Below are 23,690 nucleotides of genomic sequence, written 5' to 3' on the forward strand. Positions count from 1 at the left end.
GTCCAGTCAGTACCTTCTCCATTAGGCCCATTGCCGAAGAAAAGCCCAGACCTCCTCCATGGTTTCTATTTTACTACTAGAACCCTTTACTGCCCTGTAAGACGCAAAAGTCAGTTAGTTAAAAAACATTTATTAAGCATGCACTATGTGCCAGACACTATGCTACGTGTTGGAGATATGAAAAAAGGCAAAAAGGCAATCTCTGCTCCAAAGGAGTTCGAAGTCTGATGGGGGGAAAACATACAAATAACTATGTACAAACAAGATTGGAAATAATCAACCTAGGGAAGACACAATTGTAATGGATAGACAGTTGACCTCAGTCAGGAAGACCCTAGTTCAAATTCTGCTTCTGATACATACTGATTGGGTGACTATGGAAAAACCTCTTAATTACTCAGTCACCCCAGGTAACTGCCTAAAACTGCAAACTTCAGAACAGTTTCTAATCTGCATTGGTAGAGAGAGTTCTCTACCATATAAATTAGGTCTGCTTTTTTAAGGGTAATATAAACACCTATATTTATGTAATAAAATGTGTAATTACCCAAAAAGCTTTTAAAGTACCCTGAATGCTCATTGTTTCCACCACAATCAATATTGGGAGTGAAGCATCACAAGAGCAGAATTAGCTTTCCACATTAGCACTAATGAAGGTTCCACACCTGCTAATTTCAAGGGATTTAATTAGACATGTAATTTCACACTGACCAACCTGGTTTCACTTCACCCAGGTGGAAGGTAATCTATTAAATGACTTTAGCCTCACAGGAATCTATCACCAGATTGAACTTCAGGGACTCTCAAGGCTCTCCTGACCCAATATCATTCTCATTCCTTGGGGCAATGAAACTACCAGCATACTAGCTGATGGTGAAAGGGAGGGCATTTCAAAGCATGTTATACTATTCTGTGAGGACATTAAAGTTCTAGTGATATTGTGTCAAGACACTTTCGGAGGAATAAGACCAATTGACTCACGCAAATTTTAAAAAGTCTAAAGAATATAACTTTATTGAACCAAGCAGATTATGGTCATACTCTGAAAGACAGTCAAATGCCTCACCTGCTTTTGCTTTATTCACTCATTCAAGAAGTATTTTTAAATAGCATTTATTATGTGGCTATTATGTACAGAGGACTGTGCTAGACCCTAGGGAATACAAAAACAAAACAGACCTTGACCTCAAGAAGTTTACATTTTATTGGAAAAAAACAACATGACTACAGACAAATAAGTTCAAAATATATAAAAAGTAAAATAAAGTAATTTGGAGGTAGGTGCAGAGGACACTAGCCATTGGAGGGCTCAGGAGAAGCCTTCTGTAGGGGATGGCATAAGAGCTTGGCTTTAAAGAGCAATAGGGATCCTCAGAACTGAAATGGGGATGGAGTGGGTTTCATGCATGGAAATAGTCTGTGAAAAGACACAGAGATGGGGAGAAAACATATTATATATGTGTAACAGCACATAGGTCAGTATAACTGGAGCATAGAGTATGTGAGAGAAACCGTAATTTAAGCTAGAACAAGATTGGGAAGAGCTTTAAACGTCTATTTACCCTAGAAGCTATCGGAGTTTCTTGTGATATGTATGGTCAGAACTTTGCATAAGGAATATCCATTTGGCAACTGCATACCGGATGTTTAAGAGATGAAGAGGAGACTAAATGTATGGGGCCCAATTAGAAGACCACTAAAATAGCTGAAGTAAGAAAGCAGGAAGGTATGAATTAGGGTGCTCTTGTTCAGTCATTTTCCATCATATCCAACTCTTTGTGAGCCCATTTAGGGTTTTCTTGGCAAAGTTGCTGGAGTCGTTCGCCATTTCCTTCTCCAGCTCATTTTTAGATATGAGGAACTGAAGCAAATCAGTTAAGTGACTTGCCCAGGATCACACAGCTAGTAAGTGTCTGAGGTCAAATTTGAATTCAGATTTTCCCTACTCAAGGTGGAGTGCTGTATCCATGGGGCCACCTAGTGGCCCCCTAGGGTAATGGCCCTGAAAATTGAGAGGAGGAGATGGACCAAAAGGAAAGAATCAGTGGAGAGTTGAGTTGAGTTTGACACCTAATTTGTGAACCTGATTGACTGGAAGGAGAGTGAGGCCTTCCAAAGAAACAGGGAAGTGATGAAGGAGCTGCAATAGACAACCTTTGAGCTGAGTAGACAGCCCTTCCAGCTCTAAATCGGCCCTCTGATGGCATGGTGTCAGAAAGCTGCACCAGCTTTGTAAATCTGTTTACCCTCAGGGTGACAACGGTAAAGCCGTGGGTGACCCTTCTCCTCTACACCTTACTCAAGACATGTTGCTTATTTGCAGGTTATTTCATCATTGCCTTCTCTGATAAACTTTGAAACTACCCCGAAAATTACATGCTTTGGAATAACAAACTTGTATTTACCAATGCTGGTAAATATTCTTTCGTAGTGGTATTTATGAGACTTGTGTTTAGTATTATAACGATTTTTAGCATTTAGCACCTTAATGGAGAAGACAATCTCTTACATTTTACAGGTCCTCCTTGAAGGCAGGGTCTGTTTCATCTTCATCTTTGCTCTTACCCCCAGTGACTGAACAGAGTGGATGTTCAATAAATGCATATGACTGATTGCTTGATTCCAGTTCAGATTGTAAACTCCTTGGAGGAAGCACTCTTTGTGGTTGTTTCCACCTTCACATTCCTAGCACCTAGCACAGTGTCTAAGTAGTAGGGACTTAATAAGTATTTGTTAAATTGGAGTGTGTTGAATTAAAGGAAACATCCAAATTTACAAGAAAGAGAGTAATCTATAGACCTCAATTATAAAAGAGATTTAAATGAATTTCCTAGTCTAGTTTTTACCTTATTCCCATTATCATTTTTTGACGGTCCGTTAAATTGAATAGGCAATTGAAACCATCATTTTTAATATGAGTCTTTATTTGAGTTGGCACTCAGTTACATTGTTATTCTTCCAGGCTCAATCATACAATCCTGTATGGTTATGTCAGCAGATAGGGAGTTCAACAGAATACAGAAGTCTATTATAGTCAGCTGTGTATAGGCATGCAAAGATACAGTAGGAGGAGGAAAGCTCCATAGCCCTCATGCTGGGCTGGAAAGTTTATATAGAAAAACATTCACCATTATGAAGAAGAAACACCAATGCAAATAATCCTGGGATTAAACCAGCTATTTCCATTTCTTTGGATAGTTAGTTTTGATAATTAAGCTAATGACAATTATAGTAGTTGCTAATATTTTTTCTCCTTCTGATTTATTTCATTTATTCTTCTTTTATTTCATTTAAAACTTCAAAAAAACTTCAAAACATTGTTGCAATTGGTACCAATTTAATTTAATTCTGGCATTTTATGATGATTTGCTCTCCACATGCTGCTATTCTTACATGGTAGATTACTCATCACTTCTGTGAAGACTGGAAACTCATAGTATGGAAACAGTAAAATTGAAAACAAAGTTATGGGCTGGTAAGAAAATGCTTGACCAGCCATCAATTACAACTTCTCTTTTCCTTTCCTTTCTCTTCTCCTTTAAAATACTTCCAAGTGTGTTACTTTTCATTATTGTTAAAGACAATTGTTACAAAGAATCAAATGTGAACCTTACTTTTTTTTCATTTTAAGGTTAAAGACTGAAAGTTTTAACTTATCGTCCTCTAAGCAGTGACAATCAGAGATTTGTGACGTTTCTTTGCTCAGTTTTACACTTGGAAAAAGAAAATCTGCTTTGAGTGTAGAGCAGTGATAGAAGGTGCGCACTTAACTAAGCATTGATAGTGGGATTGATTCCCTCACTTTCCAGCCATTTCAAAGATGGCCCTACTTGAAGGAGGCTCTCACAAGTCTGCCCTTCTGAGGCTGAGGAGGGCGCCAGTTCCCCACCAGGGGCACGGGAGGCTCATTCTCAGCACTGGAGTAAAGACTTCGCAGCTTGGCCATCTGCAAGAGTTCACACATTCCATGTTAACATGGCCTGGAGCCTACTTTTGCTACAACTCATGAAACAGGGAATGAGGAAACAATCTGGACATTTCAAGCAACACTCTCTCTCTCTGTTTTTCTCTGTCTCTGTCTCTCTGTCTCTGTTCCTCTCTGTCTCTCTCTATCTCTCTCTGTCTCCCTGTTTTTCATTATCTGAGTGGCAATCCGTCCTAAATAACTAATCTTTCTTGGGAGGTACATAAAGCATTTTTTTCTTGAATGATCAGCCTCTTGGCCCAGTAATACAAGATAAACATGGACTCTTGCCAAAATATATTTTCCCCTGATTTATCAAGTTATTTGTAGCTGCATAAACTTGGAATGAGGATTCTAGGGAAGGCACAGAATATATGTAGGTAGTGATGGCATTATTGGTAATTAATGATGATATGATTATAGAAATAATAGCATAAGTAATGAGATGATAATAATAACTCACAACTGCATGACACTTTTTACTTTATTTTTAGTAATAATAGCTAGTATTTACATAGTACTTTAAGTTTTATAGAATGCTTTACAAATATTATTTTATTTTTTCCTCACAACAACCCTGGAAAGTAGATGCTATTATTATCCCCATTTTACAGATGAGGAAATTGAGGCAGACCAAAGTTAAGTGACTTGCCCAAGACTGCTGAGCTAATGTCTGAAGCTAGATTTGAACTCGGGTATTCCTGACTCCAGGTCCAGTGTTCTGTCAACTCTGCCACCTAGCTGTCTCTAGTTTGAAAGTACTTTCCATACATTATTTTGTTGGACACTTAACAACAATATGATTGTATGTTGTTGTTCAGTCATTTCAATTGTGTCCAATTCCTCTTGACTCCATTTAGGGTTTTCTTGCCAAAGATACTGGAATAGTTTACCACTTCCTTCTCCAGTTCCTTTTATAAATGAGGAACTGAGGCAAACAGGGTTAAGTGACTTACCCAGGGTCACACAGCTAGTACGTGTCTGAGGCCAGATTTAAACTCAGGAAAATTAGTCTTTCTGACTTCAGGCCCAGCACTCTATCCACTGTTCCACTTAGCTGCCCCTCTTATTTTCTAGAAGAGGAAAACTGGGGGTCATGCAGATTAAGTGACTTGCCTAAAGTTAAATACATAGCTAGTAAGTGATGAAGATGGGATTTGAACCCACCTTCTAATTCTAAGCCCAGTATTCTTTCTACTTTACTTCTATGATGGAAAATGGTTTCAGTTTCATATTATTTTGAACATACAGAGGAACAATAAGACATTTAAGTGCTATTAGTCTATACTTTTATGTTTTTTTCAGAACTTATTTTTTTCTAAGAGGCAAGGAATTTAAAAAGTCTCCATAAACGTGGTATGGTAGAATGAGATTGGACTTTTAGTCAGGAGGCTTGGGTTTGAATCGTGGCCCTGCCACTGATTCCTTCTCTATAAAATGAGAATATATTTACTTTATAGGATTCTTATGGAAAAAATTAACATGTGAAATAATACAAACCACAAAGTTCTATCTATATTTCAGTTATTTACAAATTATAATGATGGGAATCAATGTGTTACAATAGACAGAGAGCTGGACTCAGAGTAAGGAAGACGACACTGCTTATATATACAAACTGTCCATGTAGCCTGGGTAAGGCACCACCTTGCAGTTGCCCCTAGCCAAGTCTCAGACTCTAAATTATAGAGCAGCTGCCCGTCTGCAAGTTTCCTTACCAGTTCCCGATACAAATGAAGTCTCAGATCCAGTCCCTATTCCCATCCTGTTCTTCATTCCTTGTGTTAAAAAAATCATCATCATCATCATCACCATCATCATTGTATTGTAGTATCTCACAATTGAAAGAACCCTCAGAGATTATCTCATCTGATTCCAGGCAAATTTTGAATCCCATCTTCAACCACCTTGACAAGCATAGGTTTGGTCATCCAGTCTCTCCTTGAGACCCTTCAGTGTTAGAGAACTCGTAACCTCCCAAAGCAGCCCATTCCACTTATAGACAGCTCTAGTTGATAAGATTCTTTTCCTTGTATGAAGGAGTACATTTTTATAAGTTCTAGCCATTCATTCTAGTTCTGCCTACTAGAGCAAAGCACAAAGAGTCCAAATCACCTTAGATATGAGAGCCCTTCATATTATTAATGGCAGCTATCACTTCACCTCTACCATGCCTTTTCTTTGGATGAAATATGCCCCATTCCTTCTAATGTTGCTTATATGATGTGGTTTCAAATATCTTTACCCATTCTGGTTGTCTCCCTCTGGACGGGATATATCTACCTTGACAACATCCTTCCCAAAATATGGTGCCCAGAACTGAGGAGAATGGGATCTGGAGGGAAAGCCCTCCAGGTGGACTCTCACTTCCCTTATTCTGGGCACTAGAATTCTATCCATGTAAATACCTTTAAATAGCATCAATACAGTCTATTCTCCTGGAGGCCTCTGAATGTGAATGGTAGTGTCTAACATTTTCTATTGGTATCCCCAGAGCTTAGCAAGTGGTAAGCATGTAATAAATACCTTTCTTTCTTTCTTTCTTTCTTTCTTTCTTTCTTTCTTTCTTTCTTTCTTTCTTTCTTTCTTTCTTTCTTTTTTTCTTTCTTTCTTTCTTTCTTTCTTTCTTTCTTTCTTTCTTTCTTTCTTTCTTTCTTTCTTTCTTTCTTTCTCTCATATAGATTGGAGATGATTAACTGGGCCAAAATACCAACTCGTTAGTCATCTAGCTTTTGTGAAACAACAAATTGCCAAGAAATTTTAAGTAAGAAATGAAACAGCTGCCCTTAAATTCTTATTAGGGAGTTGGAGTTTACCTGGTCAGAGCTCACAGTCATTGGTTCCTTCAGAAGAATCCAGACAATGCACTCCTCACAAGGTGGGGTGGTGAAGGAGCCTTGGTAAGTCCAATAATCCCGGCAAGCGGGGAAAAGACAGGATGGGTCAAAGTGATTGAAAGGAGCATCTTTGCCCTGAAAGAGATTCAATGAGACCAATAATCCACATGTAAATGTACATCATCTTATCAAACTGGACACACAAAGCCATCTATTCAGGATACTGAATTTAAACCATGAGCAATTTTTCTTCAAAATGTCAAGGAAATTAAAAATTTTAAGAAATAGAAGCACTTTCATAAAATTACCACTTGCTCTGAATATATCATTTTTAAAAAAGAAAAATTCTCCTTTTAGATACAAAATACAATTTTATTAACAATTCAGTAATTCATTCAACAAGCATTTATTCAACATCAGCTGTGAAGACCACTTTGCTAGATGGTAGGGGAAACTGCAAGGTTTAAATAAGGCACCAACCTTGACTAGTAAGTGGGAAAGATTCACATAATTTAAAAGACACAATATTACATCATAAGGTCATTTGAAACAGCATCACAAAGTTCTTTATGAGGTTGAAAGGGGAACTTTAGGTCAGTGGGTCAGAGAAGATTTCATGGAAATGCTGCCATTTCAGTTTGTCTCTCAGGATAGATAAGAATTCAACAAGCATGAGAGGCCAGAGAGGGTATTCTAAACACAGAATCAATAAAGATACAGAGATGGGAGTACACAAAGCATGGGAGTAGAGAGGCCTGGTAGGATAGTGTCCCTAAACTGTGGAGTACCTTAATGCCAGGCAGAAGAATTTGAAATTTACTCCACAGGAAACAGGGAACCACAGGTATTTTTTGAGGAGTAGCTTGACCATATCTACATTTGTGTGTATATACACATACACACATATATATATATGTGTATATAAATACATAACATTCTGGCAGCAATATGAAGGCTAAGTTAATAGGAGAAGAGAGAGCAGAGGCACCAAGAATTGCTAAGAAGCTATTCTAATAGTCCAGAAAGGAGAATGGAGTACTATAATGGTGGTAGAATAGTGATGAGGAAGGAAATCCAAGGTAAAGTCTATAGAACTTAGTAACTGATGAGATATACAAAGTGGGGGAGATGCAAGGATAACCTCAAGGTTTTGAACATAGGAGGCAGGGTAAATGTTGGTTCTACTGCCAAAATAGTGAAATCAGAAAGATCAGATTTAGGGGGAAAGAAGACAAGCTTGGTTTTATACATAGTGAGTTTGATGGGCCAATGGGACATCTAAATGTAGCAATCTTATAAGCAGTTGGAGATACGGGCCTGGAGCTCAAAATCTAGTTTAAATCGAGAGATAGAAATTTGGGAGTTATTTGCATTGACTACTGACTAAAAAAGATAACGTGGAGTTTGAAGAGAATATCGACAGAGAATAGCTTTAGAGGAACACTCACATTAAGGTATCTGGAGGATAACAAGTGAGCAAAGAAAACAGAAAGGGAACAATTCTAGGTAGGATGGGAGCCAATGACTGTTTCTACGAAGCCAAGAATAAAGAGAACCAACTATTTTGCAATTTTCAGAAAGGCAAAAAGTGACAAAGAGCAAAAAATATCAGTAGATTTAGCAACTTTTTAAAAAATAGCGATTACCTTTGAGAGAGTGGTTTGAGTAGAATGGTGGGGGGAGGGGTAGAATAGTTTGCACAGGTCTAAGGAAAGAATAAATAGGAAGGAAGTGGAAGCATCCAGTAATTTGGCAGTGAAAATGAGGAACGAATATAAGAGTATCTGCATGGGGTAGAAAAGTCAAATGAAGGATTAATAATAGTAGTAGTGGTAGCAGTAGTAGTAGTACTAGTAGCAGCAGTAGTAGTAGTAGTACTACTACTACTACTGCTAGTAGCAGTAGTAGTAGCAGCAGCAGCAGTAGTAATAGTGGTAGCAGTAGTAGTAATACTAGTAGCAGCAGCAGCATCAGTAGTAGTAGCAGCAGTAGTAGTAATAGTAGCAGCAGCAGCAGCAGCAGTAGTAGTAGTAGTAGTAGTAGTAGTAGTAGTAGTAGTAGTAGTAGTAGTGGCGGTGGTGGTGGTGGTGGTGGTGGTACCTGAGCATAAATTTCATTATAATTCCTTGACTACTTTTTTTAAGCTAAAAGGGATGGGGCCTTTGGGGAGCATGTTTATAGGCAGATAATTGTGATTCCATGGCTACAAAAATATTTTTTTTAATTGGGTTTGGACATTAAACACCATAATAAATCACATTGGCTCATTTCCAGCCAAAATGTTTATTTACTTTCCTGAAGACACAGCTAATACTTAGCTAGGATTTTGCTAGCCCAAATTTTAGGAAGTAGAAAATCTATGCATTAGTTGTATTGGTATTATTTCATATAAGCAAGCATTCAGTGTAAGATTTCTAATGGAAAACACACATTATTCCATTTAGATATCACATTTAATCTCTAAGCTAAATTATTATTTATGAAAATGCTCCAAAATAGAATTTAAAATTATCTCTTAAAATTAAAAATGCCTACTGACCAGGTGTATAGAATATAAACTCCTTGAGTAGAGGAATTATTTCATTTTGTTTGATATTTATCCTCAATATGTATAGCACCTGGCACATAGCAGGTATTAGCAAAGGCTTGTTGCGATTAATTGAAGATATGCACTCTTAACGTTTTCTTCAGACAAAGAAACAGGTTTGAAGGACTTCGGAAATGCATTTTAAAAATTTGAACTCTCCTACATTATATTCAAAGGAAAGGGCATCTTTTTTTTTTTTACCTTAGTCTTAATTTTGTCCAACGCATCAAGAAATATCTGAAACTCCCCTTTCTCACGTCCTATCTGTAATGCAGAAAGAAAAAAAATCAATCGTTATGGGATGTGATTGCTTGAAAATGCTGACTCTGACAGAACTTCTGTTCAGAAGTAAAATGTAACTCTCCCTCTTCTACCATGATTTTAGACTATGTGGTTTTCTAGATCTAAATTTGAACTACAAGTCTAAAAAATGCAATAGTCACAAAATTATAGGCCTTTTTGCTGTATACTTTGGGTTTCTGTCTAAGTCTGCTCTATGGTGGGGAATGCTAAAAGAATCAGATGTTGAAGGGCTTTAGCAGTGATGTGGTGAACTGTGGCCACATTGCATCTACGCTGTCCCACACACATTTATCTCTTTCTGAGGTAACTCTAAATGATATTTGGGCAAATATGGTGACTGTCAAGGAGCTGTCCTTTGTCTAGCAATTCCCTAGAGACATTCAATCAATGCACACAAAATTATTGTGAACAATTATACAACTTTACTGTAATGATATCTACTAGGACATTAGTAGTTAAAAGCTGATGTTTATATAGTGTTTTGAGATTTACAAAGCACTTTAAGCACATTGTTTCATTTAATCCTTACACCAACTCTTTGGGGTAGATATTACAGGTATGGTTATCTCCATTCTGTAGTTGAGATAGCTGAGGCTCAGACAAGTTAAATGATTTATCTAGGGTCATAGAGCTAGCAAGTCATGAAAGCAGGATTTGAACCTATGTTTCTCCTAACTTAAAGCCTGGCACTTGTTCTACTACATAGGCTGAGTTATCACATCTGTCAAATTCTATTATGAGCCCTTGTAATTTATTGAAAAGTATTCTTATAACAAGAGAGATTGTGATGTAGCAGGCAGAGTTCTAGACTTGGAGCCATGGTGTGCTGGAGCCAGCTCAAATCAACTTGGGAGAGCTGATGGTAAAATTTGCGGTCTGAGCATTTACACCCAATCAGCAGATGTCACAAAGAAGGGCATGATTTATTGTTTTGTTGATTGTCTATACCTAAGAAAGTGATGTAGAGGTGGCAGCTAGGACACTTACTAGCTGTGTGACCTTGGGCAAGTCACTTAACTCCAATTGCCCCCAGAAAAATTTAAAAAATAAAGAAAGTGATGTAGAGAAAGTGTTAGTGTAGGTTAAACTCAAAAGTGTTTCTAGGGTACATCCTACCCACCCCCTATTGACCCTATTGTTAAATATTCACCAGCACATCCCTGACTTCCAATCAGAGTCAACGGGAATCAGCTAGCACCTAGGACCTTTAGCTCTGCAAACCTGGGCAAACCACTTAGCCTCTGTGCCTCAGGCGATTCCCAAGGATTTATCTACTACAACCTTGAGAAGATCTGGTGTTGAGTGAGGGATTTCTCACACTAGGTGTTTCCAAGGCTTAAGAAATCACGGAATGTCCACATATTCATGTCCTCCTGAGAACAATTCTTCTTAAAATTTATGCCTATCCAACTCCATACATATCCTGTTTCAGAGCTAATGCTACCTATGCTACAGTCCCTTCCTAACAAACATGTGCTTCATTCCCTCATAAGCAAACTTCACAAAATCATAACAAAATAGCTCCTTAATAACGTAATGGTTTTGTCCTTCTGTGCCTAGCATTAAAAATTACCTTCTGAATTTGCGGCATATGACATATTTGGTCATTCAACAGCAAAAAAAAAAAAGAAGCAAGATTTTCACCTCTGGTTTAAACTCTGGATCCTGTTACCACTACATTCATGTGAGAATGACACTTAAGTACTCACTAAACCAGGCTTGGCTCAACAACATAAGCATTCCGTGTGGTTATCTTGGCATGGCCTAATGTGCATGGTGGCTAGTCTGGGCTGAGTGAATTGCAAGCCAGAGATTAGAGATCAAAGTGTTGATCTTTCAGTTTTCAGGGAAACTAATGGAGTAGCAAGGGGGCCCAGTGAGTAAATATCTCTAATGTCCCTGAATACCAACAGTTATATCACACACACACACACACACACACACACACACACACACACACACACACACACACACACACACACACAGAGATGCCTTATAACCAAGAAGTGTGTGAAAGACTGGGGTGTGCCCTGGCACAGGCAAATCTTTTCAGGCAGAAACAAAGCAAAGCAAAGCAAAACAAAACAAAACAAAACAAAACACTTCTTGGCCTGACCTTGATTGACTTAACTTAAATCCATAACTTCATTTGATTCACAGTTTTATTTATATACCATCCTCTGTTTCTATTCTTCTTTGTAGATGAAACTGTTCATGATTTTGGTGTTTAGAATAACAAGAATTTTTTTTTTAATTTAAGAAATAACTTGATATGAGGGATGAATACTGAATTGAAGCAGGAAGAATGACTTTGGGAGTTCCTTTTTCCCCCTTTGCAGGAGAAAAGATTATAGCAGCCCTCCAAAGGCCAAAGGCAATTCACTGATAAGACACTAAACTTTCAAAGAAAAAAGTATGGTTACTGTTTATAGGACCTTCAGAAAAACGCCCACAACAGCAATTCCATCACGTTGTTTCAAAGCTTCTCCAAAAGTGCCATATTTGGGATTCCAGTGAACCAGGTGAAGCTGAAACCATACAATAAAAATATGCAGTAAATAAGAAAGAATATAAATGTACAACAACCAAGTATATGCTACTCCATCAAACATGTACACAGAGTCATGGATATTTGGCCCCCTAAACCAAGAAATACTTCCTTATCTTTCTGACCATGTGGAAATTTCTTAACTTTTTGCATCTCCAGACTCCTCACCTACAAAATGAGGAGGCCTGATTACATTTCCTCTAAGGTTCCTGCCAACTCCAAATTAATAAATTTTGCTACTGTGAAGTATTTCTCCTTTCTCCCTCATCTAAGCATGCAAAGTACAAGGGGGGGGAGATGGGAGGGGGGGATTTTCATGAGAATTAAAATTACTTAAAATTATAACAAGTAGATTTGAAATTAAAAATTTCATGTTTGTATTTATAATTACACAGTGACAAGTAGAAATGATATTTCCTGGGGAACTATTTCCCAGAGACACAGTTCATGTGATGGGTTGATTGGTTTGAAATGACTTCTTTTCTCTCATCAACTTGGAGCTGAACAAAGAACTTTTTAAAAAAGAACATCTATGATTGTGAAATCAAAAGTGATAAAGTAGGAGTAGAAAAGTGAGGGAGAAAATTTTCTTTTGCTTTTCGGATATGGCAATTTTCAGCCTAAAGAGAATTCAGTAATTACAGTTTTGAGAAAAAGAAGACTTAACATAACTACACATGTATAACCCATATCAAACTGCCTGCCTTCTCAAAGTGAAGTGGGAGGGAGGGAGAGAGGAGGGTTTGGAGGGAGGAATGGAGAGAATTTGGAACTCAAAGTTTTTAAGAATGAGTGTTAAAAATTGGCTTTACATGTAACTGGGGAAATTAAAAAAAAAACAAATAAGTAAAGAAATCTTTATAAATAAATAAATAAAAATGCAAGCCCAAAGAAAAAGAAATAAAAAAGAGAACTTAGTGGTAAACAATTAAATTTTATAGTCATTTTAAACCTGAATACTAGATTCAAAATACATCAAAAGTTTCCTATTGAATTACATATAGAATGAGAAGGGCACATAGCTATTCTACAGTGGCAAAATTTATCATTTCTTAATATAAAAATATCTTACTGTTTGGTAGAAATATTTTGCCCTAGATCACTTATGAGCATAATCACACACAAAAACGTTTTATGTATAGGAAAAGATAAAATTGCCTATTATGTCCAAATCTGAAGGCAGTAAACTAACTTATTCTCCCTTCAAATTGTGAACAAAGGCACAATATACTCATGTGATATTCATGTTTTTGTTGGAGAAAATATTGAAAGGGAAAAAAAACCTTCATATAATTCAGTGCATTTCTCACATGGCCTTAACTAAAGCTTGATCTAACTTTAGTTTTCCCTATAATAGAATAGAATTTACTCCAATCCTTTTAACCTGGGGTTAGATTCTCCTATGCTTTGCTTGGCTTTGGAACTTCTGCTAGTTTTATTAGGTATTATGATCTCTTTAGCATTTTTCTGCTTAATCTTCCCTAAGAAGAGTTTGTAGCCAGGAGTTTTCTTACTCACTAGCAAGACTCATGACTTCTTACAACATGTCTTACATGCCTTCTCTACCTCCTAACTTACAGAAACTGTCTTTCTGATCCACAGAACAACTGAGCGGGAAAAATCACAGAGATGTAGGTTGCATTTACATTTGCAGCATGGAAAGCGATATAACTCATTTCTCAAACCATAAAAAATTTCTCTCTATCCCCCCCTAATCAATAAATTAGTTGAGTGTACTATAAAATAACATTCATATTAAATTGTTTCCGTAACAACCATCCTCTATCTCTGTCTCTCTCCTCTCTTTCTCTCTCTCTGGTTTTAAAGGAACTCTATTACTTTTTCAGTTACAAACACAAGTGATATCACAAAATGCATTTTATAATGACATGTATAATATTAGTTTAGAAATAGAAAAAGTGGTTTTACTACAGTCACTTTTTTTTTTCCTTTTAGGGATTTCTCTCTTTTGTCAAACCTCTACCTTTCTTTTCAATGTATCTAATGTCCACCTGCATTTTGGCAGCCTCATTTAGGTTCACCCTCTCTAAATAGTAACCTACTCTTAGGCACATCTTCATCTGCTCTTAATTAAAATTTACTTGATGTAGTGCATTGTCTGGCTTCCAGAGTGGTTTGCCCTTTCCTTTTCCAGCCCATTTTACAGATGATGAAACTAAGGCAAACAGGTTAAGTGACTTGCCCAGGGTCACACAGCTTGTAAGTATTTGAGACCAGATTTGAACTCAGGTCTTCCTGACTCCAGGGCAGGCACTCTATCCACTGATCCACCTAGCCATCCCAAGTAAAGAAGTAGCATGATACAATGAAAAGACCACTAAATCAGAGAACCTGGGTTGAAGTCTCACTCCTGACACTACCTGTGTGATCTTGGCCCTCAGTTTGCTCATGTATAAAACGAGGAGGTGTCTAAGGTTCCTTTCAGCTTTAGGTCTCTGATATTAGTACAATGCAGCGACAAAAGCACAAAGCTGAATCAGGAGATCTGGATTCTAGGCCTAACTTTGCCACTAATAATCATTTATTAAATGGTATGTTCCTGGCACTGTGCTAAATCTCTACTCTCAAGAAGTTTACCTTCTAATTCTAAGATATTTGGGGTTCCAGGCAGCTAGGCAGCAAAGTGCAGAGAGTGCTGGGGATGAAGTCAGAATGACTCAACTTCCTTAGTTCAGCTCTGGCTTCAGACACTTACTGGCTGTGTGACCCTGGGCAAGTCACTTCACTCTATTTGCCTCAGTTTCCTCATCTGTAAAATGACCTGGAGAAGGAAATGGCAAATCACTGTAGTATCTCTGCCAAGAAAACCCCAAGTGGGGTCACAAAGAGTTAGACAGGGCTGAAACAACTGAACAACAACACTTTGGGGACAAGGAACTTAAGCCTTCTGCTTCCCTTTCCTCATATGTAAAAAGACTTGATGATCTCTAAGCTCTCTCCCAGCTCTAAAATTCTATTCTACTTGAGCACATGAAGCCTTCCCAGAATGCACGAAATCTCACAAGCTGATCTACGTGTAAGACATCTGACCTTGGCTTCCACTCAATTTTCTGTGAAGAGGAGAAAAAAATGAATACATTTAATATTTCTGTGCACACCTCTGTGAGGGGCTTAAAGGTAGTTCTTACCTCAGCAGCATATTTCACTCCATCCACGGTATGCTCTGAGCCGTGGTCATCAGACGAGCCCCAGTGAAGGTGAAATTGGCGTAGTCGATAGGGTCCGGTGAGTGGCCCCCCTCTCAGCACTGTAAAAGTAATCTGGATTAATACTGAATTCAGTTCAGCTTCACAAGCTTCCTCGTAAGCAAATATTTCTGCATTTTTAGGAGACCAGATTCAGAAACAGAGCTCAATAGGCTCCAGAATCCTGTGACTACAAAACTCCAAAGCCTAGCCGAACTAGATGGTATGTTCCTATTGAAAACTGGTCTCATTTTCTTTCCTAATTTGCAACAGTGCATAGTATTCATGAGGTGTTGTTTTTCCTCCTCCTTCTGTCCTCTCTTCTAGCAGCACTTAGTTTTGTGATGGGAAAAGTCAGTCCCTTTTCTGGTAGCCCTGTGCTCAGGGGCACTAATCTATTTTCCTAACCTTATCTTCCAAAGCTTTCTTTATATCTTGCCAAGGATTTGATTGATGGGCATTTCTACAGTGCCATAGAATGCTAGGGACCCTTTTGATACCTCACATAGACTCTGAAAATATTTTCCTCTCAGAGTCCTAAGACATCACAGCTTGTTCACGAGTGAAGAGAATATGAGTTATGTAAGATAGTTCGAAATGATACTATCTACAGCAGTCTTTTAGAACTACAAAATTACACATGAGAACGTGAATCAACAAGCATTCCTTAAGCATCTCTACACGAGCATTGTCCTGGGTACTGAGAAAAAAGACAAAAATGAAACAGTGCCTGCCCTCAAGGAGTTTATAATCAATCTGAGTGAAGTAGGTATGTGTAAAATAGATACATGTAAGAGATGCAGTTCTAACATAGTGAATCTAATTCTGTAATTCATGACTAGAAAAATTACCTCTAGTCACATTTCCTATGTACACAGCCACATACCCACTCCCGCAGATAGATGAGAAACTTACCTTGCCTTTTGTGAATAAGGATAACTTTAACTCGTGATTTAATTTCAAAGTATTGACTTTTTCCTCTGGATAAGGCATTCAAAAATCATTTTGCTTGGTAAAAGGGCTCTATTACAAATTTTAAAAATTTTAATCCCTTTTGTGCCAAGAAATTTCAAAACATCATTTGATGTATGTCATCACAGTTGTGAAAAAAAAATGATACAGAAGTTGCTGTAAAGTACCAATTGAAAAGAAAAAGTTGTCACTTCAGGCATAAGTGTACTAAGCCATTGTCTGCAGGATAAAATACAAAATAATGAGCTGGCACTCCAGTCCTTCACAATCTGGCTCCCATCTACCTCCCTTTCCAGTCTTATTCTACATAACTCCCTGTTATATACTTTATATTCAAGCCAAAATGAACAGCTTCATTCCTTGGTTTTGTCTTGCTCTCTCCCGCCTCTGCACTTTTCTCCATGGTTCATCCCTGTGTCTGGAACAGACACCCATCCCCTCATCCCCTGTTGAAATCCCTCCCTTCCTTCAAGGTGCAGAACAAGTGTTAGCCTGAAGCCTTCCTTCACCTGCTTCTCCTTCCATCTATGGTCCTTCCCTCCTCAGATCTTTCAGGTTGCCCTGACCTTTCCTATCTGCGTATCGTATGCTAACTTACATTATAGCTTTTTCATGTGCAAATTTTACTCCTTCTGCTAAACTGTATTCTCCTTAAGAGTAGTGTTACATTTCATCTTTGCATCCTTAGTGCCCAGAGGAATAGCTGGAAGTTCATAAATGCCTGGTGAATCCAACTAAGCCAGTAATCTGCATACTAAGACCTGCTTGGAGATTTACAGGTGCCCAGCTCTATTACACTGACAAGATAAGGTAAGGGAATGGGCCTATGGTTTCATTGATGTAGGAATTCCAGATGAGAAACATCTGTCTACCAGTGTAGGTCTGCCTCTTCTCGGCAAATCTGAGTCTTAGAGAGTAGTCTAATGGACTGAGACGTTAAGTGACTTGCTCAGGATCACTCAGGCAGTATGTCTCAGAAGGAAGTCTTGAAACAAGGTCCTCCCAGCTTTGAGGCCAGCCTTCTATCCACTGCACCACAATGTCTCTTAAGAAGCAATGAATTGGGGGTGGACAGCTAGGTGACGTAGTGGATAGAGCACCGGCCCTGAAGTCAGGAGTACCTGAGTTCAAAACTGGCCTCAGACCAACTTACTAGCTGTGTGACCCTGAGCAAGTCACTTAACTCCAATTGCCTAAAAAAAAAAGAAGAAGAAGAAGCAATGAATTGGATCATTGAAAAATCGATTTTATCAGTTCTAGACAAGGAGCCAAAAACTGAAGCACATAGCACCATAGCAGTAGTCTGAACTATTCAGTAAGAATATTGGTTGACCAAAACAACTCAACACTCAAATGTTAGGAGTTCAGGAAAGTAGATTCAACCATTAGAACAGATGTTGGGTTGTCATGGGAATACTGCCTCAGTAAAGAATACTCATCCAGGATAGTCACATGGAGTCCATAGTAATGACTTTCTGATAACGAATCAAACGAGTATGCATTCTGTTAATGGCCTGTGTTAAGGGGATAAAGCTATAGATCAATATTTGGATTTCATATGGCATCTGCCTGAAGCTTGAAAAACCCATCAATGTGAACTTAGAGGCTGCCATGAGCAAATATTAAGGAGGGTAAAGTATCATCTGTTGGAATGTGGGGAGACAAAGCTCAGTCATTAACATTTTTTCCATAGCACTCAGTATAGCAGAAGACAAGGACAGATTCTATCAAAATGTAACCTTTGCTGTTTCTTGCCATCAATCTAATATGAAGGAGCAATAGAGTGTGGCCCTTCCCATCTACAGCATACCTGCTTCACAAGAACCTCTCCTTTCATGGTATTGTGATCTACAAAGTCAGGTTTCTGAAAATGTCCATCACAAATCTCTCCATAACAATCATTTCTTTGAAATAACTGGTACAGTAATGTTGGTGATGGAAAATAAGAAAGTAAACTATTGGATCAGGGTTTCAGTGCATGTAGCTGGTGTCATAGGTGAACTTTTGTAATAAGTATTGGGCAAAGTTAGAGTACTAGTCTATTTGAGGGGGAGCAAGAAGAAAATAAATGAGCACAGTTTGAGGCTTTATATCCATGCAGCAAGTAAAAAAGCTGGTATTTCCTCAAACCATTTTCTCTCTGCTGTGAATCTATGAATTGCATGATCCCAATAATAGGGTTATAGAAGCATGCTGTTTTAAAAGCACATTTTAAAAATCTATATTACCCAAAACTAGAGACTGACTTTTCCCTTTGGAAGGAAAAAAAAAGAAACAAGAGAGAAAACAGGAGTTGAGAGTAGAAGATAAGCAAAATATTTGATTCAACTCCAGAAAAACAGAGTAGGGACCCAAGAAATATCTGATAGGTGTTAGGAATACACTCCTCAATGCTTCTTTCCTTTTCCTTAATGTGATGTGGCAAAAAAAGACAAGATTTGGAGCCAAGGGGTCTGGGTTCAAATCCTACCTCTGCTTTCTGAGTGACATTGGGCAGGCCATGTTACATTTTTAGACCACAGTTCTTCACCTATAAAATGAACCTATGATGTTCTCTGCAATGCTCCAACTGTTTTCATGTTCAGCCTATATGTGAAATTGCTCCACGGCCCCAACTAACTTAATTCTCTTCCTCTCTTACCCTCTACAGAGTAATCAAAATTAAAACTCTTAGAACTGAGTGAGTGAGGGACATATGGCCAATTTTCATCAAATGTAGAAACTGTGCTTACAAACTCCTGACAAAGACTAAAACACATCCATTAAAGTTGTTTTCATTTTAAGGGAGAAGAAGCCTTCTTTTGTAAATGTTTTCAGCCATATTTAGAAAGGATGTCTTCTAGAGATTACTTAACCAAACATCTTGTCAGACCAAATTTATTTTGTTGCCCTCCCAATCAGAGTTAGCTAACTTCAGGCAAGATTGCGAAGTGGGGGAAATTGTCTTTGCAACCTCCAGCCTCTTCCTTGTGCACCCTTTCCCCTTTTCCACTGTGTGATCCCTCTAACCTCTTACTCTCCACCCTATGCACTTTCAGGCACCCTGTGCACTCCTACTTTCTCTCCCTCTGACTTAGTCTTTATCAAACTAGTTCTCAAGAGAGCATTTTATACTAGCTATTTGGATTTGTAAAATAAAGTTAATATGCTACTTCTCTCAGGGGTATTTGTTTTTCCAGCCTTGTTTCTAATTGTGGCATAAAAGGCTTTGTCTGCCATTAAAAGAATTTTTGGCATCAGGGAACTGGTAAGGAATATTTTTGGAGGAGAGGTATTGGTATATAGCAATCAATGCCTCCCCTAAAAACATTCCACAAATCAAGGCGAGTAGGGTCAACTCTGGGATAATGCCAACCTTCACCACATCCACTGCCTTTTTGCTCATGAAAATGGATTCCGAGACCATGAATCCAAAATAAACATTTCCCACTCTAATTTCCTTAAAATATTAATTTGACATTCATGAAAACCAAGACCTAGCACAATGAATATAGTCAGAATAAAAGAGAGGGAGACTAGGTCTTTAATCAAGATGTTTACTTCTAATTATCCTTCGTCTTAGACTGGTATGTAAATACTTTCATCCAAGTCTAATTTGGATTCTGCCTGAGCAGATAAAAAGAAATCCAAGGTTCAAGAAGTTTCCAATAAATTCAGTTAATATAAATAGCTGACTTGGATTATTCACACCCCAAAACTTACTCAGTATTTTCAGCCTGGGTCTGAATGATCTGATTAACTAACCAAGCTTGGCAGTTTGTTTTATAGAATCAGTTGTTAGGAGGGATCTTAAAGATCCTCTGTTCTCACTCCCCTCTTTGAATATAAGAGTAAACTGAGGCCCTAGGTGGCACAGTGGATAGAGTGGCAGGCCTGGAGTCAGGAAGACCTGAGTTTAGATCAGCTGCAGATGCTTACTAGCTGTGTGACTCTGGCTAAGTCATTTAAACCTGTTTGCCTCAGTTTCTTCATCTGGCAAATGAGCTGGAGAAGGAAATGGCAAACCACTCTAATATTTTTTCCAAGAAAACCCCAAAATGGGGACATGAAGAGTCAGATAAAATGGAGAAATGATTGAACAATAATAAACTGAGACCCAGAGAAATCAAGTGACTTGCCAAGGGTCACACATGTAATAAATGGAAGAGCCAGGATTCCGCTTCAGGTACTATGTCTCCAAATCCTTCCCCCCAACCCCCACCCCACACACATACCAACCAGAGCACCATTATGTTTACTTGATCTGAAGATCATCTTTTACCAGGGAAATTAAGCGAAGAGAAATATAAGATGAAAGTTAACAATACAAATTGGTTCAATATAAGGAATGACTTTTCAGAGGTAATTAGAAAGCACTTCACAATCATGAAAGCTACTACACAATGATGAGCAAAATAATTTCATCTATATAAGCTTGGCCAGAGTAGCTCAAACTCCTTAGCTTATCTGATTTGCTCTGGCTTCTCTATATAAATACTTAGCAAAGTATTGAGTCAGATACCTTGATTGTGTAGAAATATTGGTCCAGCATGAGCACCACATAGAAATACTTTCAAAGGGTTGACTTTTATAAAAAATAAATGCAATTTAAAAGAACAAACAATGAGTTAATATGAGATAATATTTAAGAAAAATTCTAGCATCATCTTTCCATATAGCCTGGGACACAAAAACTATACCTCTCTTGCTCTCTACTACAACTGAGAATCTTTGTGTGAATCAATTATAATAATGATAAATAAGCTATTATTACAGATAGGCATTCATTACTGATGTTTAGAATGCTTTTAGAAATTGTGTTGCATTAGGTAACAGACACAATGATTTTCCCTAATCTTACTGACAGCAGAACTAAATCTTTCTCCCAATCTTAAGATTCAATGAATTGCCTAAAGCTATAGGGAAATATGGGGGACTTATGATAGATCTTCCAGTTTCACACAAAGATGCTACTAAAGTAGAAATTTTGTAAGAAACTTAACTAACGCTCATTCAAATAATCAATTGAACAAATATTTATTGAGCACCTACTAAGTTCAAGAAATTGGGTTACAAACTGAAATAAGTCCAATAGTCCCTGTTGGGCTTCCAAAAAAAATGAGTTGGAAGTGATGAAGTACTTAGCACAGTGCCTGGAATATAGTAGTTACTTAATAAATGTTTCCTGACTGACTGATGAAAGAAGCAAACCTGGAATCACACAATGAATTGATTCTTTTAGGGGGCCTGACACCCTCCCAGGAACCAAGAGGAAGAACTCCCCTATTTTGTCTCCATTTTGGGTTATTCTTTGCACATGCTACTAATCCAGATTTCCTACACCATTTAGAAGTGGAAAGGAAGAGCTTTGTAGGGAGAGACATCATGGCAGCAGTCCCATAGGACTGGGAAAAGATCCAGGTGTACACATCCTGACATGTTTGCCTTGCCCCAGCCAAGCCCCCTTTTAGATATAGGGACACATCTCAGTAACACTGTGTCTGAACTCGGAGGGTGAGACAGTTTTACTTCATTGCATAAATGTTTTCTTGCATCTAGAGCTAACTTGCCTCTTTTCACCATTAGATCAACTATGTAACAAAGGCCCTTCAGCCCATACTTACACCGAAAATACGCATAGCTATTTGTTGAGAATGGATACAAAATCTTTTCAAAAACTTAGACTTACTTGATCTATCATAGGTGTCATCAAACACAACTCTGCAGGTTTTTCCATTGTTCAAAATGGTCTTTGCAGAACCTGGGTCATAAGACGCGGACCAAGGCAACAGAGAAGGATCGTGCCTAATGTCTTTGGTATGCAGTTCAATAGGGGACTGGTTGTCACCCTTAGCATTTGGGTAAAGTTCGTGCCAACGATCAGGTCCTAGGGGAAATAAAAGTCAAAGAAGTTATTGATTGACATCTCTCTGATGCTACTTGCTAGTAGGTAAACTAACAATACATATTAATGAGAGAGCTACATGTTTTAAAAGTGGTCTTCCAGGAGAGTTTGCAGAGAAGAAATCTCATCCCATCTAGCCTGTCTCAGGGCTAGTGTGGAAGGTATAAGTTAAAATTAAAACTTCTATATAACTTTGTTTACAGCAAAATGACTTGAAGGGCCGAGGAAATCACTGTTTTCTGTCTTCTGGTAAAGGCTAAGGGGGAGGAATCCTGTTCCTGCCTCTAAAATAGATGCAAAAATAAAAATTTTTAAAAAAGAATCTTACATTTGGATAATGCCCTTAAAGTTTTCAAGAAAGATTCCCATAAATTGTCTCATTTAAATTTCACAACAACCATGGACGATATAAGTATCTATATTTTAGAAATCAGACATTTAAGCTTCCCAGACATGGACTTTCCCAAGGGCCATACCATCATCAAGTGGAAGAGTCAGGAATAGAACCTAGATGTACTGATTCCCAGTGTCACTCTCTAGGACCTAAATGACTGCTGACCAGCAATCATAAAGACTTGCAAAAAAAAAAAAATCAGCAATATGGAAAAAGAGGATGGGAGGTACTCCCGAATTCTGTCGAAAGCAGACTTCCTTCTGAAGGAGTGAGCTTGAAAAACACGAGAGGATCCTTCTGGTTCCATCAGACTAGACGGCGTATGCCTTCACTCACCATTGTGGCTGGCGTAGCCCCACTCCTTGGCCATGGTTTTCTTTCTCAGAACTTGCTGCCTCCTAGTCTCTCCTGCAGGACGTCCTTCTGTGTCTGTCTGAGCCAGGGACTTTTATAAGTGCCCGCCAATACCATGTCCCTATTAGACCAGGGGAGGAGGGTGGAGCAGGGGGCTGGCTGATAAGGACCGGTCTCCTGTTTAGGAGAGAAAGAGGAGGGGTGGGAGGGCAGAACTTCTGACACTTTGACTGATGGCGTGGGGTGGGGTTGGGGGGCGGCATTACTGTAACCTCTGTCCCCCACCCCACCCCATCCTCTTGCTCCTGGCCCTGCAGCTGCCTCTGGGCAGCGAGGGGCTTTAGGAAATGAGAGTTTTCTCCCAGCTGCAAAGCGCAGAAATCCCCCTTTCAAACAACTACTGCAAGGTGCTGGGTGGTGTGGGGCTGGGTGGAAGCTAGGACATAGGGAAAGTCTTCTTTAAAATTCTTTTTTCTTCCTTATATCTTCTCCCCACCCATCCCATGATTTTTTTTTTTTGACAGGGTGAAGGGAATTGACAGAAGCAAGGAGACACTTTTTCATTAGCCGTTACCAGAAGACCGCAAAGAGAGGTCCTTCCAACTCCTGAGTTCAAGTCCTAAACCCACAGTCAGGCTCGG

General features: G+C 38.5%; 1 protein-coding gene across 3 annotated transcripts; it reads right to left on the bottom strand.

Annotated features, from left to right (window-relative positions):
• Positions 1-1,336: 1,336 nt before the first annotated feature.
• On the bottom strand, positions 1,337-23,690 carry CA3 (carbonic anhydrase 3). 3 transcript variants are annotated; one of them, XM_020995741.2, is made up of 8 exons: positions 23,624-23,690; positions 23,032-23,226; positions 22,086-22,283; positions 15,389-15,507; positions 12,127-12,219; positions 9,590-9,652; positions 6,781-6,936; positions 1,337-1,417 (listed from the first exon to the last, which is right to left on the bottom strand). In XM_020995741.2, the coding sequence occupies exons 2-8, from the start codon at positions 23,063-23,065 to the stop codon at positions 1,352-1,354; spliced, it is 729 nt and encodes a 242-aa protein (XP_020851400.1). In that variant the 5' UTR covers positions 23,066-23,226; positions 23,624-23,690; the 3' UTR covers positions 1,337-1,351. The 3 variants fall into 3 exon arrangements, with proteins under 3 accessions (XP_020851400.1, XP_020851399.1, XP_078009466.1); XM_020995740.2 differs by lacking the exon at positions 1,337-1,417 and adding an exon at positions 3,304-3,946 and having other exon boundaries at positions 23,624-23,681; XM_078153340.1 differs by lacking the exons at positions 1,337-1,417; positions 23,624-23,690 and adding an exon at positions 3,304-3,946 and having other exon boundaries at positions 23,032-23,229.

This window comes from Phascolarctos cinereus, unplaced genomic scaffold, assembly GCF_003287225.1.
Source record: "Phascolarctos cinereus isolate Bilbo 61053 unplaced genomic scaffold, phaCin_HiC Scaffold_4;HRSCAF=312, whole genome shotgun sequence".
Taxonomy (NCBI): Eukaryota; Metazoa; Chordata; class Mammalia; order Diprotodontia; family Phascolarctidae; genus Phascolarctos; species Phascolarctos cinereus.

Bases quoted from the DNA above. Each gene is read 5' to 3' on its own strand.
- CA3 (XM_020995740.2), bottom strand. From the start codon at position 23,065: ATGGCCAAGGAGTGGGGCTACGCCAGCCACAATG. The intron at 9,653-12,126 runs GTCCTATAAACA...TCTGCATTACAG, and splicing joins TTGTGGGCGTTTTTCTGAAG to ATAGGACGTGAGAAAGGGGA. The intron at 6,937-9,589 runs GTAAAAAAAAAA...AATCTCTTTCAG, and splicing joins TGGACAAAATTAAGACTAAG to GGCAAAGATGCTCCTTTCAA.